General features: G+C 34.7%; 1 protein-coding gene across 5 annotated transcripts in view; it reads right to left on the bottom strand.

Moving 5' to 3' along the window:
* The window catches only part of KDM6A (lysine demethylase 6A), a 213,745-nt gene that overhangs the window by 45,857 nt on the left and 150,594 nt on the right, over nucleotides 1-17,294 (bottom strand). Inside the window, exons 9-17 of one of the 5 annotated variants that reach the window (XM_055337661.1) lie at nucleotides 16,421-16,514; nucleotides 13,168-13,294; nucleotides 7,746-7,844; nucleotides 7,381-7,600; nucleotides 6,688-6,822; nucleotides 6,085-6,240; nucleotides 5,409-5,504; nucleotides 4,419-4,520; nucleotides 3,359-3,754 (exon numbers count right to left, since the gene is read on the bottom strand). In XM_055337661.1, the coding sequence (XP_055193636.1) occupies nucleotides 3,359-3,754; nucleotides 4,419-4,520; nucleotides 5,409-5,504; nucleotides 6,085-6,240; nucleotides 6,688-6,822; nucleotides 7,381-7,600; nucleotides 7,746-7,844; nucleotides 13,168-13,294; nucleotides 16,421-16,514 (1,425 nt within the window). The remainder of the gene's footprint in view (nucleotides 1-3,358; nucleotides 3,755-4,418; nucleotides 4,521-5,408; nucleotides 5,505-6,084; nucleotides 6,241-6,687; nucleotides 6,823-7,380; nucleotides 7,601-7,745; nucleotides 7,845-13,167; nucleotides 13,295-16,420; nucleotides 16,515-17,294) is intronic. The other 4 variants (XM_055337662.1, XM_055337665.1, XM_055337664.1 and 1 more) reach the window with 4 other exon arrangements.

Here is a 17,294-nt window from a genome sequence, read left to right as displayed (position 1 = left end):
TATGGTGGTCATGCAGCAACCTCATTTAGGAAACTTCTGACCTAGAATCAATTCAATGAGATTTTTTAGACAACTTTCCCAACTGCATTACCAAATTATAAAGCTTCTACGGACACTGACTGGCCTGGGAGCCTGTGAAACCAAGGCTGTGGCTCTCTGCCACTTAGTATTCTGTCATATACAGAGGCCTCATGGCCTGTTAACTGAAGGTTCTTTCATTGGAATTATGTTTTTAAAAGACAGCAGTATTTCCAAAGTGGAGTTAAAAGAGCATTTACTGAAAATCTAAGCAAGTCAGGGAAATTAGACATAATAAAGAATAACAGAATCATAAGTTACAATAGTAACACAGGTTCTCATTTATTAACTGCCAATTATACCTTAGCACTATAGGCATTCTAACAAAAATTGCGTGTTACCTTTTTAACAATCTTTTAATGTTGAAAGACCCAGAACCCCCAAAATCCCATCCTCTCACCTACTCTAAGAATTCTCTCCGGGGGGTGGGGGTTAATGGGCACTGAGGGGGGCACTTGACGGGATGAGCACTGGGTGTTATTCTGTATGTTGGTAAATTGAACACCAATAAAAAATTAATTTATTTAAAAAAAAAAAAGAATTCTCTCCTCTTTCTCCTGTGTTAATATCTCCCTCTCTACCACACCCTGCCCCATTAGCTTTCACTGCCCTACCCCCCAAATGTCTTTATTTCTTCCAACTTAAATTTAAAACAAAAAACAACTGTTAATCCCACTTCCCCTTCAGCTACCACCTGTTTCTCTCCTTCCTTTTTATGTCATGATCTATGAGGATGGTACCTCTGACACTGTGTAGTGTACAGCCCACATGACTTTTAAAGTCTCTGTGTTGGAACGGTCTGTATTTATTGCTTTCAATTTCTCTCCTTCCATTTTAGTGTTGAAGCCAACTACAGTTAGGCTTTTGCCCTCACCAATTCACTGAAATTGTTGTTATCCAAACGTTTTTTGTAAAGTGTCACACAGCGAATATTTTAGGCTTTGTGGGCCATACAGTCTGTTACATTCTTTTTTTTTTTTTTTAATGCTTTAAAAATGAAAAATTCTTTCTTCATTTGTGGCTGTAAAAACAAAAACAGTAACAAAAGCAGGTCATGGTCATGGAGTAGATTTAGCCTTAGTTCTTCCTGGTCCCAGCAATGTCACCAAATACCTCAGATGGTCAATTCCCAGTCTTCAACCTTACTAGACCTAGGAGCACTACATGATTTATACTTTGATCATGCTTTCTTCCTTGAAAGATTTTCCTCACTTGGCTTCCAGGGAATCACTCACATTCTCCTAGATCTCCTACTACCACCTCACAGGTCACTCCCCTTCTAATCTTCTTTACTAGTTCTTCAATTTCTTGACCTATCACACTGGAATGCTCTAAGGCTCACAGTCTTGAATCTTCTTCCTCCATCTACTCACTACCCCCTCTATACCTCCTGCATGGTGATCTCACCCAGACTCGTCCATCCCTTGAGTTGAGTCAGGCTAGCTTGGACTCCCCTCTCTCACACCCCACTCTATTAGCTAATCCCATCAGTTCTAACTTCCAAATGAATCCAAAAGCTGACCACTTCTACTGTTGCCATTCTGGATCTAGCGACCACCACCTCTTAACTTGGATTACAGCAATATATCTCCAAATCGGTCATATCATTTTTATCTTTGCCTCCTTTAGTCTATCCACAGAGCACCAGAGAAGATCTAGTTAAAAACTAAGTCAGAACATGTTATTCCTCCACTCAAAACTCCCCTACAATTTCTCATGTAGCATACAGTAAAATTCAATACCCTTAAAATGGCCTACAAGGCTGAACATGATTTAGCCAGCTTGTTTCCAGCTGGACATTTACCTCCCTTCTCACCTTTGTTGGCCTGGCTCAGCCATGCTTGCCACCTTGATTTGACTCAAAAAATGCAAAATACACTCCCTACCATAGGGCCTATTGCTCTTTGCTGTTCCCTGGAATTGTAAAATTCTTACCACAAATACCTTTAAGGTTCACTTCTATAACTCCTTCAGGTCTTTATTCACGTCACCTTCCAGTGAAGCCTTCCCGGACCTTCCTGTGAATCCTCTACCACTGATCTCTAGTGCTCCCCAGCTCCCCTTTCTAATTCCAGAGAACTAATCAGATCATTACCTAATGTTCTATATAGACTGTTTTATTGTTTTTTCACCTGCATGGAGACATTTTTGTGTGTTTGTGGATTTATCCCCAGAACCTGAAATAGGACATGGACATAGTAGGTGCTCAACATTTAAGAATAAATTAAACTTCTAATCATAATAGAAGGGATCGTCCCAGCAACAGTAATACTTCAAGAATAAACTTCAAAGTCTTAGAAAAGGAAATTATCTCGGTTTGATCAATAACAAGGCTAACTAGCAGTAAGTCAAATATTTCTTAAAATGGACTAATAAAGGCACAAATAATTTGGCAATGTGTGTTGGCAAAAAAATTTTTTTTTGATGTTTACTCTTTGACCCTTCAGTTCCACTTTGAAACACCTGTTCCATGGAAACAATCCAAAACATAGGGGAAACTATGTGCATGAATATTTAGTAAAAACTAAGAAATTATATGTCTAACAGTGAACTGAGTAAAATATGGCAGGTATCTTTGATAGAAATAATGTTCATGAAATCCATTATTCTGTTCTGAAAACTTCAAGGGCTCCACTTTGCCTTTGAGACAGATAGGCAACTTTCTCTACCTTCCTCAGCCTCATATTTCACCCCTCCTTCTTCATAATCTATACTCTAGGAGCACTTTACCAACTCTCCCCACTCCCAAATTCTCTAATTTCTGGAGACTCCAACATCTCAGTTTATGTGCCCTCCTAGGTACTCTGGCAACACTTTTCACCAAAGTTATGCTTCACAGTAATTTATAGTAACCGTTTCTCTAATGGTCTTTTTCACCCACCACAGTGAATATCTAAAACTTAGCATAAGCACCTGATCTTAAGTAGGTAATATATGTAGAAATGAACTAAGTAGCATTACATAAATGTTTATGCCATTGTAAATTAACAGTAAATTTTTGGGGACTGTATGATCTATTTTTTTTTTTTTGGAAAGTTCCAAGATTATGTGGGTGTGTATGTGTGCGTGTGCATGGGAGAGAATTTTATAATGGAGAAAAAAACATATTTGTGTGTGTGTGTATAGGGAGTCAAAATGTAGCTAATAACATTATAGTACTGTAAAATGCTCATAAAAACAGTTCTTCAAACTTCTATTTCTTTTCCTCTCAAAATACATAATACCAAATAAAGACAACTATTATGTGAGGAGCCAACAAGGCAGTTAGTCCTTCTATTACCTGAGTGGAGTTAGATAGTTGGTTTTTCCACGGCTCCTCTGCGCTGCTGGTCAGGTTTGTGCGGTTATGAGGTAGAGTGAGTGCGTTTCGCTGCAGGTAAGGCACGTTTCCATTACTTCCACTTCCTGTTATGTGATTATTGCCTATCAATATAGTGTCTGTACTCCCCAGCGTTCTTGATGTGCTACAGGGAACATGGCCTGCAGAAAAGGGTCCGTTGGCCAAAGGCTGCCCAGGGCAGGCAGGGCGGACTCCAGGCTGAGAGACGCTAGGCACTCTGGTCAGAGCAAGCTGTGGCTGCTGGCCAGAGACTGAGTTTGTAGGCAGTGATGAGTCAGCTGTTGGCCCATTAGGAATTCCAGTAGATCGTACCTGTGCAACTCCTGTTTGTCTCATCTGTGAAAAAGCAAATGAAAAATAAATGCTGTAGTGTGGCCCATTAGGTAGAGAACTGGAATATGAAGGTGTATAACCAGGTAATCTCTGATTTTACCCTAACATTTAATTTCTCTAGGTTGAAAAATACAGTTTTAGAAACAAGAAATTTTGTTTGTTCATATTTAGATTAGCTTCCTCAGAAAAGCAGAAATCTGTTTTCAGAAACATCTCTTTGGTAATGATAAAAGAAAGCAGCGGAAAATTATGAAAACTTCAGAATTTATAGGTCTTTTTCCTTAAGCACAAAACAGGGGATATCAAATTTTCATTCTAGAATATTTATATGCCAGACCCTCCAAACTAAACAAGTCCTAAAAACATCTCACCTCAGTTTAGGATAGTTTGTTAAGTATTAAATAATATGAATAAACTCTTAGAACACAGGCAAAATAGCATGTAAATACATAACAAAATACCCAGTCTTATGCTCAAAATTAAATTTACAGCTGTTTTTTACCTAAAAATCTCTGTCCATTATTAGTAGTTTAAGAAGTAAGATTACTAAATTCCACCAAATACTGGCAGAAAGAAGTGGGCATGAACATGCTCTAAAAGGATGTTTTAGTCAAGAAAAATACTCAAAATTCTAACAAATTTTAGGGGAAAAAAATGCTATACACACTTGGTGTTGTTGCATTAAGACAAACTGACTTTCCAGCTGTTCCAGCATCAGTTTCTGTGCTGGATTTAAGTTATTTCTATTTGCACGGAGCTGTTCCAAGTGCTAGAAGAAGAAGAAAGGAGAATACAGTCAAAGGCATATCTAAGAAACCAGCTCAAGCTCACTATTCTAAGCAACCTTGTCCTGAAATGACTAGACCAACTCAGAACTGCTGTCTAGTCAAAGACAGATTCCTGGTCAATGGCAATCAACCCCAGGATGAAGCCCTTTAAGAAGTTTAAGAAGGTAAGAAATAAACATTCATCTAAAGAGATTTACTATAATGTGATATTTGAGACAAATGGGCATAAAATTTTACTCGTTAAAACAGTATTTTTCAGTATTTACACAGAAAGTTCTTTAAGCTTAAAAATGCATGACAAATACACTCAATGTAGCACTGTTTAGAAAAGGAAAGTTTGAAGATAGCCTGACTATCCAAAACTAGTGCTCTGCTTAAATAAAGGTGTGACATCTACATAAAGAAATATACTGCAGCTATAAAAGAACAAAGAAGCTCTTTACATACTGACATGGAAAGGTCTATAAAAATACATTGTTAAGAATACATCTAGCATTCTACCATTTAGGTAAAAAAAAGGAGAAAAATAGTAACAACGAAAGAAGGAGGATACATATTTGCTTGTACATGCATGACATATCTGAGGAAAGAAAGATAGGTAAACTAATAACACTAGCTGGCTGTTAAAAGGAGAACTAAGTGGGTAGGAGCAGGAGCTGAAAGGAGAATTTATACAGTCTATAATCGTATGGATGCAGTTTGAGCCATATGAATATACTACCTGTTTAAAAGTGTGTTTATTTTACTTATGTGCATATTAATTGGATTTACTGCTATTCAACTTGAAGAATACTTAAAAATTTAAAGTTTACTGCTTTTACTCTTTTTTTAAGAGGAAAAACAATTTGTCTAAAGTGTATCTTACATACCTGTAATTTCTGTGGTGTCAAACACCACGAATGAGCTTGTTGCTGTACTGGAGGATGTGACACTGCATGGCCACTACTCCAATTATCAGAAGTATTCTGAGGAAAATTGTAAAAAAAAAAAAAAAAAAAAAAAAAAATTAAAGAATATTTGGTTAAATGCATAGAGTTACTAACAATGACTAATGAAGGCCAAATGACTATGAATTGGAATATTTACATATAAAACATGTTATGACATTAAATTCTTTTAAAGATAATTTTACATGCATAATAAATCTGGGAGATCATAAATTTAAAACAAAAATATTGATTCTTTAATAAGCCACCCAAAAAGGCCCACCCCTAAACTATGGCCCAAATGGCTAACCTAAATAGCACATTGTCCACTAGATCCAACAATAAACTTATCTCAATGTCAGGAGAAAAGTGATGATGAGAAGTGTGTTGAGATCTTAACGGCAGGGAGATGAATAAAATGATTTGATGAATGCAAATTTATCCCTACTTTCTATATTTAATATGATGCTAAGAATCTGGGATGGAAAAACTCAAACCTTTCACTCTTTGATGTCCACAGATTTAAAATAAAGGACAAGATATATTCAAACTGCACAAGTTCAGGGCAGTTAGGAGTTTCCTTTTTGACTGGGATTTTCTATTTCTCTAAAACATATACCTTTGTTGGACTAGATGTTCTTTTCCTCTTGGCAGGACTGGACAGGTCATCTACTTGGCTAGAAGGAATCATGTGTAGTGGCAAGGACTGCTGTGAAATTGGTGTTTGACTGAGGCCTAATACAGGTTCAGTATTTGGATGATGAGGTTTACATGCCTAAGAATCACAGAAGGAAGACAAAAATAGGGTTCTATATATTCTTAGTTCATTCCTTCAAATTATAAAACTTTACAAACTGCATACTTTTCAAAGCTATGTGGACATCGCTGATTGCAATTATTGAAAATCAAAATCAAATGAATCTTCAATGGAGGAATGTGTACCTTCCTTTGAAAAACTGCTTTAAAAATTAAACAAACCACTGTAGCATTATTTTAAGAAATCTTCAAAATCATGAAAATGCACAAAGGTTCTAAATTGGCACCCCAAAATTTCTTCCCATATCAGAGGGAGTTTTATTTTGATCTAGAATCCCTTTGCAATTAAAGCAAAAGGCTTTTCATTAATAAAAGCCTCCTGTACTTAGTAAAATACGCTTGACCACTATAGATTGAAAAGAACCCTTAAAGCTGGGCACCTGCAGAACATAACCCAACTTCTCACCTGCTGTGCTGTGTTCATGGCACCCTGCCTGGAGGTAAGCTCTGCGGGGATTGGTAGGCTCCACGCCTCCTCAATACTAGGAAGTAATTTAGTTTTATTCTGTAGACTACCTTGTGGAAGGTTACACAACTGAGCCTAGGAAAAATTATGTAAAAAGCAAATTTAACACAAGCCTACTTGAGTAAGAGCAAGTCCACTATATCTTCCTAAATGCTATAACTAATTGTTTTTAAAAGAAAATAGATTCTTAATTTGGGGTTTCAGAAAGATACTAAGTATAAAGAGGGTAACCGGAATATAAACCTTTGTGAGAATTAAAACAAAGCTAAGCTCTGTTTTCAGAGTTCTCATAGCTGTCTTCTCATGAAACTCCAAGCAAGAGTGAAAGACAGTGTTTGTGTTCTTTTTTCTAAAATGCTATGACAACTTAAAAATGTAGACAGTACATAGAAAAAAATTATGTAAATTAATATGCATCAACAGTAAATGTGCAAAAGATCATCTTTTAAATACTGCATATCTTACTTAAAATGAAAAGTAAAATAATATTACAAGCTATGGTATGTTTACAAAATATGGAAACAAATTATAGACATCAAAACACAACTAGACAAACTTTCCAGCCACCCGCCTCCTGCCTGAGTGTCATGGGGAAACATGTGCCTTTAAAAAATTGCTATTTAAAAGTTTTACCTGTAAATACTTAATTCGTGCTGCAAGTGCAGAGGTATTACTACAACTTTTGCTTCTGGTTGCATTTAAGTAGCATTTAATGGCATCCTGAGGCTGGTTGCAGGATTCGTAGAGTGTGCCTAGGTCCATCCAGGCTGCAGCATGGCCATGGTCCAATTGTACAGCACAAATATAAGCCTGTAAAGCATCCATAGGCTGATTTTGCTGCTGATATAGCACGCTAGAAAGAGAAAGTAATAAAAAAAAATAGGTCAACTAAGAAGAACTACTTAGCTTCATATGTGATATGAACTACCAAGTACATTACATATGATGCAACTGGTGTATACCAAGTATGACACCATTAGTTTTATATGACATCTTACCCTATTGAACACCATGTATCTGCACTTGCTTCTGATTTATCAATAGACTGCCTGTAAGATATAAAGGCATCCTGAACTTTCCCAATACTTGAATAGCACCTGAGAGGGGAGGGAAAAAAAAAATCCAGATAACTCAGTTAATACTGATTGATTAATCTGCTGAATAATGGACTACATATATCAAAGCAAATAAAAATATCCTAATAAGCTGACATATTTCTGTGAATGTGTTTATGTGTATGTATGTATGTGTGTGTGTGTGTGTGTATATATATATAAAAATAAATTGTGGTGTACATTATAATTAACCATTAAGTAAAATTTATTATAGTCTTTCTGATAAGTACTAAAGCACACCGCATTAATGAACAATATTAAAATAATTAAAGACAATATTACTTCAATATATTGAGTTGAAAGCGCACACGTGCATACACATGCACGTGCCATTCCACTTAAATCATTTTATCTATTTATATAGCTTACATTCAGTAAAAATACAGAGTTAAAAACCAAGAAAACCATTCTATGTAAGACTTGCTGAATCAGATTTCAATTCTCCTTTCCTAAATAATAACCATGAGGTCAATCATTCTGTAATTCGGAAAAAAAATACAAATATTAAGACGCAAGTAAGATCAAGCTAAATATCAAAATCAGTAATAGTAAGGTGAGTGCATTATTTCATGACACGTAAGGGTAGAAGGTATGATTAAAGTTTCAAGGACCTGGGACTCCTGAGTGGCTCAATGGTTGAGTGTCTGTCTTTGGCTCAGGGCATGATCCTGGAGTCCTGGGATTGAGTCCCACATCAGGCTCCCTGCATGGAGCCTGCTTCTCCCTTTGCCTATGTCTCTGCCTCTCTCTCTGTGTCTCTCATGAATAAATAAAATCTTTAAGAAAAAAAAGTTTCAAGGACCTGTCATTTTCTTAATGCAGATGTACCAGATGGATACACAGAGTAGCAGCTGAAACTATAAATACAGAAATTATTTTCGTAGTGCCTGGCACTAAGGGAAAAAAAAAAAAAAAACAACCCAGTCCCTGACTTCAAGGAGCTTATAATTTAGTTGAGAGTTCAAGACACATTACAAATGTCATGATGCTGCATCCTATGGCTGGCACAGACAATAACTGGTCTGAGAATTTAGGGTAGAAGACATCACAATACACACTACAGGATTTAGGAGAAGAAAGGGAAGGATAACATTAAGGAATCTGAATATGTATAGATGTATATCGTTTAGATCAGGGATTACCTATTATTAGCTAATATATGGCAATTTGACCATGAAAATAAAATGGAAAAACAACATATACATACATAAATTTTCCATTAAACCATTAAACTAATTAGTATTTATATTGTAACCAACTTATTCTGAAAAACAACTGGCTGAGTAAACAGCAAAAAATTCTTAAATGTTTTTCCATGCCCAAATAGCATATTTAGATCCTCATAATTATTCTTTGAAATGTTACTGATTCCTGTAATCCAAAAGTCTGGGAACCACTGATCCAGAAATGATGAGAGAAGGCATTTCAAAATGTTGTCTGAACAGTATGAGCAAAACCTAACGTATATAAGCACAGATACAAAGAGTAGAGCATTATAAATTCAGCCCAAGGATACCCTGAAGTTTTTGTTCTTTTAACAGGGGAAATAGTATCATGAAAGAACTTTATAGGAATATTAATCTGTTAACAGTGTGTAGGGATCAACTGAAAGGAAAATAGATTATGGACAGTAAAAAAGAAGGCAGCTATACTCACTGGTTTGGAACAGCCCAAAATTGGGGTCAAAGTAATGAGAGTGGCAAGAAAGAGAAAAGGAGAAATAGTAAACCAAAAAGACTAGATAAAGACTTTGTGACTGACTGATTAGATAACCATGAGGGGAGAGGGGGGTCAAAACTTAGATTTAAGGCTGAGCAAAGAGAGTTTGTTTGTTTGTTTATTTATTTAAAAATATTTATTTATTCATGAGAGACAGAGAGAGAGAGAGAGAGGCAGAGACACAGGCAGAGGGAGAAGCAGGCTCCATGCAGGGAGCCCGATGTGGGACTCGATCCTGGGATTCCAGGATCATGCCCTAGGCCGAAGGCAGGCGCCAAACCTCTGAGCCACCCAGGGATCCCAAGCAAAGAGAGTTTAGGAGAAAAAAAAAAAGACAACCTCACTGGCAAAAATAAAAGGAGAAGAGACGGTTTAAGAAAGAATGATGATGAATGAGGTTCGAAACATGCTTACTTTGACGTGAGGTAAGAACAGTAAAACGGATAATGTTAGGTAAGGAATAGGGGATGTGGTCCTGAAATTTAATACCTTGAAATGTAGAAACCTAGATTTAGAACTCATCCATATAGAAGAGAGGATTTAAGAACATAGGACAGTACAAGGGGAAGGTGAAAATAAGCCTAAGGAATCACTAATCTTGTGGTTTGGGCAATATGAAATGTCAGTGACTGAGGCAGAGAAGGCAGTGTCAGAGAGCACCTGCAACTTTTATGAAGGGAGAATTCAGGAGAAATCATTAATGATGCCAAACAGGGACAGACACTACAAAGGAAGGGAATGCTTAACAGATAGTAGTAAACACGTTGTGTTTGTCATTGTTAGATCTAAGCCAAATCTCAGATTTATAGACAAATTTACCTAACTACTGGGAGGAATAAGCAGTAATTCCCCAAACCAATGTTTCCATATTCCATTCCTACAAAGTGAAAACAGGAAACCAATGTACCCAAATACAGATGTCCCAATCTAACCACCAACCACTTTTCCTCTAATAAAACTTAACTAAGTCCCTCTGAGACAGCCTTGTGTCTCTGAAAAAGCAATGAGTGAACCTAGGCTCTAGTTCCTATTCTGATGTAGTTACATGTGTGACTGTGACCTTGGACAGCACATTTTTACTCCTCTGAACTCACTTTCTACATTTGTAAAATGACAAAGTTTACAGAGTGAAGCAGGTGACCTCCCTGGTCCCTTCTAGCTCTAACATTCTACAGTTCTGTGATAATAATGTCAATGATTAGTACTAGTATAAGAGTATTATCACATTACCCTTGTATTAGGATATACACAAGCCAAATGACATCTTCAACACAGACCTGAATGCAAAAGTTAATAAAAAACCTTAGAAAATCCCAAAGCTCTTTACTGATACTTGATATCTTCATTGAAAGCTTTAATAACTTTTAAAACATATTTACTTATAAAAATTTTCTCACAACAAAACAGATTAGAAACAACATATTACAAGGCAATGAAAGGTCAAAAAAAAAGTAAAAAATTAATGAAAAAAGTCTAAATCAATTGTCAAATTAGGTTATTGGGGATAAAAAATGAACATCTAATATGATAATCTTGAACTCCAAAACAAATTAAACTGTGGTAAGTATCCTTTATATTTGTGAAATCGGTAAAGCATGTTATATGTTTGGAAAATTTTATCTGGAAAAAATTCAAACAAAAGCATCTCAGTGGCTTAAAATGTAAAGTCAGGAAAAAAAAAAGTCCGTTAACTAAAATAAACAAAAACAAAAATCCCCTATTGTGAAATACTGCTCATTGAGCTGAAAATTACAGCATTACTAAAATAGTAATATTAGATGTTAAAATGCCTAGACTTTTTTTTTAATATACTAAAAAGACATCAACCCTACTGTATTGTATTAAACTAATTATCTTAGGTCAAAAGGAAAATAATTTCTGGCACACACATCTTTTAACCTGTATTAAAAGAAATGTTCATAATGTAAATGTTAACACTAGAGGCGATGACTAGGCAGCTCCTATTTCCCAGTACTGGACCTCCTTTCCAGTCACTGTATGAGGCCTCCCACTGTGCAACATTAACACTAGCAATGGTGCTACCTCCAAACGCAAATGGTGTTGTCAGTTCATTTATTACATTTACTGAAAAGCCACCTTGCTAGGCGAGGATATACAAAGATGGTAAGATCCACTTTCTGCTCCTAAATACCTTCAGTGAAAGAGAAAGAAAAAGTTTGGACTCTCCAGCTTTACTAGTGAGCAATCCAAATTAGATGATTTTATAAACCTTGGAAGGTATTAGAAAATTTCTGCTAACAATAGGTACTTTCCCAGCTGACTCTTATTGTACACTATTAATGACTAATCAAAATTTTATTTTAAAAAATCTTAATATTACTCCATCTCACACACACTTCACTAAATTTAAAGGAAAAATGAAACCATGCAAAACACTAAAACGTAATGTGATTATTTGGCAAACTCAAAAAGCTTCAAATTAAAATAGGATAATTTCAAAAAAATCATAAAATTGAAACCTTTAGGGTAAGAAGGTATCTAACAGATAATCTATAACCAGGGTTTCCCAACCTCAGCACTGACATTTTGGGTCAGATAATCTTTTGTCATAGAGGGCTGTCCCACTTAAATACCTGAAGCATTCCCCATAGTTGTGATAACCAAGTATCTCCAGACATTATAAAATGTCTCCTATGGGACAAGAGAGTCCCCTATTAAGACCAATGATCTAAAATAATCCTCTTATTTAATAGGTTAAAAGCATCAAGAAATTTAACATCAAGAAGTTTAATTGTACTATCCATGATTCCACATATAGTAGCCTACCTAAGGCTTGAATCCAGGTCTCTCAGCAATTAGTACATTGATCTTTCCACCATACCACAAAAACTAAAACCGGTTAGGAACCAAATTATAACCTAATAATGGCCCCAAAATATAATCTATCAGATACATATACAAATGTATATGTATACAAATCTATCAAATACATATACATATCTGATTTCAGATAATCAGTAAGCACAATTTTGGGATTTAAAGTACAGAGAAAAGTTCATAAACTTGCAGAAAACTATTTTCATTATATGTCACTTTACTGTTCCAATAAGTCCAATAATAATGCATCTACTTTCTCACTGTGAGATTTTAAGTATAACTGATTTGAGACCTACTTTTAATCAAACTATGTCCATTCTAACGTATATACCATTATTCAAAATTACAAAGAGCAGGGTCCCATTGCCTACTGGTGGTCACCAGGCAGAATAAGAAATTAATTCTGTTCTGTTAAACAGACATATAAATAAAATACTAGAAATCAGAAGAAAAGGCATTTAAATACTAGAATGAAGAACTACTATCTGATAAGACTTTTTAAAAACTAGCAACAATTCAAGTCAAATGAAAATCCAACAAGCCAAATAAGAAACGTCCTGGTAGACCAGATTATGCTGTGAGAAAACTACCACATTCAGAAGTTCTCTTTTATTTAACTTTCAAAAATCTTTGTGATAACATATTTAAAGAAATACACTGATTAGGTTATAAATGCAAGCAAACATTTTATCTCGTAATTCAAATCTCTTAGCTGGAATAAACAAAAGCAAAACAAGTATAGTCTCACCTTCCAAGGAAATACCAGGACTGGCCAGAATTAGGATCTGCTTCCAAGGACTTTTGGAGATACTGAATAGCATAGCTTTCCTTGGTAGCTTTATCTCCCAGAAGATCTACAGTGTGATGCATCCAACCTATAGTATATGATTAAAAAATATTTACCTAAATGACTTAATTGTTCTTTTGTTTTTAAGAATACCAAGCAGAAAACTGAGAGTAAAAATATTTTTTTCAGTCAATTTCATTTAGTTTAGCATACACATTCCCAAAATTTAGAACTGTCAATTCTGATCATAAGAAGTCTGTTTCTCATAGGAAGGTAGAGTCAAACCTATAAAGAACTTCTTTCCAGAGAAACTGAAACAATATTAAGCACTTAGCAGATTACATTTAGTAGATTACAAACTACAGTTCCTCTTTTCTAATTTTGGTATTTGAAAAAATTCCAAGTTATGAAACAAAGAATATAAAGATGTTCAATTTTATTCAGTGCTCTATGTAAAATTTTACATACATTTTAAGACTCTCCCAAGATAGTCTATTAACTCAGTGTTTATTTCCAAGGAAATTTAGCTGCATTTCCATTTCCATAAGAAATGGTCTTCCATAAGACCATTTAATCAATGATAGCTCAGAGTACAACACAAACATATAACCCTACTTCCCTGGCATTGGCCACATATATTCACAACTTACCTAGAATAAAAACTCTAAAGCATTCAACATTTAAAAAAAAAAAAAAAAAAAAAAAAAAAAACACCCAAGACTAAGAAAAGTATATTGAAATGGTGCAAATAAGAATGGCATAAAATGAGTACCACAAATGTTTAATAAATGTAAATAGTGGGATCCCTGGGTGGCGCAGCGGTTTGGCGCCTGCCTTTGGCCCAGGGCGCGATCCTGGAGACCCGGGATCGAATCCCACATCAGGCTCCCGGGTGCATGGAGCCTGCTTCTCCCTCTGCCTGTGTCTCTGCCTCTCTCTCTTTCTCTCTCTGTGACTATCATAAATAAATAAAAATTAAAAAAAAAATAAAAAAAATAAAGTTATAAAAAAAATAAAAAAAATAAATGTAAATAGTGCATAATCTCAATGATATGAGATTCTCAAAAAGTGAATACACAGAGGCAGATAGTAGAATGGTAGTTACCAGGAATGGGGAGGTAGGGGAATGGGGAGATACTGGTCTAAGGGTACAAAGTTATAGTTATGTAGGATGAATAAGTCTAGAGAGTATTGCACAGAAGAATGACTGTAATTAATAATATTGTAATATATACTGGAAATTTGCTGAGAGAGTAGGTTTTGGGTGTATCACCACACATAAACAAATGGTAAACTATATAAGTAGATGGATATGTTGATTAGCTTGACAATACTAATCATTTCACTATGTACAGGTATAGCAAAACATCATGTTGTACACTTTAAATATGCATAATTTTGATAGCATAGGATAGAGAAAGGGAAAGGGAAAAGGGGGAAGGAAAGGAAAGGGCGATGCAAGCAATCAAAAGATTGGATCATGAAATACTGTATTCTAAAAACTTCAAGACACGCAGGAATAATTTGGTTTAATTTGCTGGGCAAATTATATTTCAGTTGTGGATCAATTCAAATGCATAAAATCAGCTCTGTTCTTTGTATATAGTCCATATCATATATAACAAATAAGGACCCTTATTTTCTGACATTTATTATAGTTGCTGTGCTCCAAAATATTATTTCAAGGAGATTGAGTTACTATGTTTTGTGGAAATACACGTCAATCACTACATTTACATTTATTCATCTGTTCCTTTATTCCTTGCTATTACTAGTAAGAATGGAACCTAGAGAAACAAGCTCTAAAAGGAGCTGCTTAAGCAGCAGTGACAAGGAAGTAGGAAGAACTGATGTGCAGACATAAGTTAGACTTAATTAGGAGAAGTATTTTTCCTTTCAAAATTTATTATAGTTACACACTCTGGAATATGGTAAGCCAATGTCAAAGAGGACAGGTGATTCAGATAAAATTGAAAACTATTTTGATCTATTTCTTAAATTTAAAAGGGGTATGTACATTTTTGCTATTGACATATTCTTCACTGCAGCTAAAATGCATAAAAACTTATAGTGTGAATTAAAAAAAAGTTCATATTCAAATATTAGCTGAATGAGTAAGCTGCCTTATGCTAAAGGCATTTTGTTCTTTTTACTTAAGAACTAGCACAAAACCTTTACTGCACGTTTTAATTTTTTTTAAAGATTTTATTTAGTTGAAAGAGTGTGCACACATGAGTCGGGGAGGGACAAAGAAAGAGGAATAAACTTGTTTTAATTTAAAGATACAAATTCACACTACTCAAACATGATCTGTAAACTTATTTTAAAAGTATTCAAATACTTCTATAATTTTTAAAAGTATGGATAACTCACATAAAATTCTAACCAGAGATTAAATTAAAAGAAAGCTAAAATCCAAAGTTTTATATTATATTAGGGCAATGTGTCCATTTTGATTAATTAATCATATAATATGTATCAGTATCATGAAGATCAGTGATAAACTCTAGGCTTAAGTGATTTTTAACATTATATAAAAATAGTCACATTGTGAAAACATTCATATTACTACAACACTGGTTACAAATTAAGAATAAATTATTGCCCAGACCAAAAACAAATAAACTAAAGATTGGGGGAAAGGGGGACACCAAAATAACACCTACAAGAAACATGACTCAGTAACTACACAACAAAACTAAACATAAGGAACTCAATCACTCTCTTGGTCAGTGACATATTACATCTAAATGGCTACATTTCTTCATCCTCAACGTTAGAATAGAATTGCATGTATACAAAAACTCTACTGTTAGACGTTCCACAACTTTTAAATGAACTGTTTTAGTTAATATTATTGACAGAGCTGTGAAAGCAAGCTGACCAACCAGTAAGTAATTTTACACAAATCACTTAACTTCATTCAGTGCTAAGCATATTTGGCACAAAGGAAGTATTCAACTCCCTTTACCCATAGGTTAAGTACTAGAGAATAATTCTGAGAATTTAAAAAGACTAGCTGTACTGAAGAACTATAATGAGATGGACAATGCTTGGCTGAAGGTGGAAATATGCTGAGTTCAGTTAATTCTATCAACTCTGGGTAAAAGAAGAAAAAAGAATAGAATACATGAGCCACATATTTGCCATCCTTGACATGTAAAAATCATAAAGAGAAATACTTATAATACACTAAATGTACACTATTACATACCTAACTGTTGTAAGACAGTTGCCTTTACTTGTGCAGAAAGGTTTTCCGTCTGCAAAAGTTGTTCATAAGCTTCCTTTGCAGAATGATACTTCCTCTAAAGAGCAGAAAAAAGAGATTTAAAGAAAAATAAATTGGTATCTTTGAAGAATTAGCTCATATATTAAGATCTACTACTTAATACTAAACAAAAGAGAGACTTACTACATAATACTGATACTTTAGCATACTTCTTACAACCAACTAAAAGAAAAAAGTGCTAATTACATTACTGACTGTTCCCTTAACACTAGACACTTGTGGATAATTGGCAATGTTTCAGAGTAACGCCAGTAAAACATTCAATACAATAAAGTATTAAAATATGCCTTTTAAAGAATTTGCCAAATCAATTGTATAATCATCTCAACTTATTTAATAACAAATAATTTCATCCTTATTTAGTAACACTGATGAAGCTAGAGAAGTATTTTACCTTCAAGTGCTTAATCTATCTATAACCATCAAGTTTCCAAGCAACAGAGCATATACCAAAAATGCTTTAAAAAATCTAAGTGCAAAAGGAGTTAAAATCTAAGTTTAAATGATAGACTGCTAGATATCCTACGGAAAAAATTTATAATATGTATGACTTTAAAGATACCAAAACTCTAGTACTTATAGAGTAACAGCATTCACAACATCTAAGGTTCCGTAGGCAAATCTCTAAATGAAACTATTTACCTGTAGTCCTCTCCCCCCAAAAAGTACTAATGTGACGGAAACCAATTATTGCTACAATCATAAAGCTTAAGACAACTCCTCCAAGAAAAAGGGAAAGGGGGAAGAGGGATAAGCCAACAAAAGAAAACCTCATAAAAATTACCTTTAAAACATA

This window comes from Nyctereutes procyonoides, unplaced genomic scaffold (assembly GCF_905146905.1).
Source record: "Nyctereutes procyonoides isolate TBG_1078 unplaced genomic scaffold, NYPRO_anot_genome, whole genome shotgun sequence".
NCBI lineage: Eukaryota > Metazoa > Chordata > Mammalia > Carnivora > Canidae > Nyctereutes > Nyctereutes procyonoides.
The sequence above is the reverse complement of the archived record's forward strand: the minus strand, read 5'-3'. Positions and strand labels throughout refer to the sequence as shown.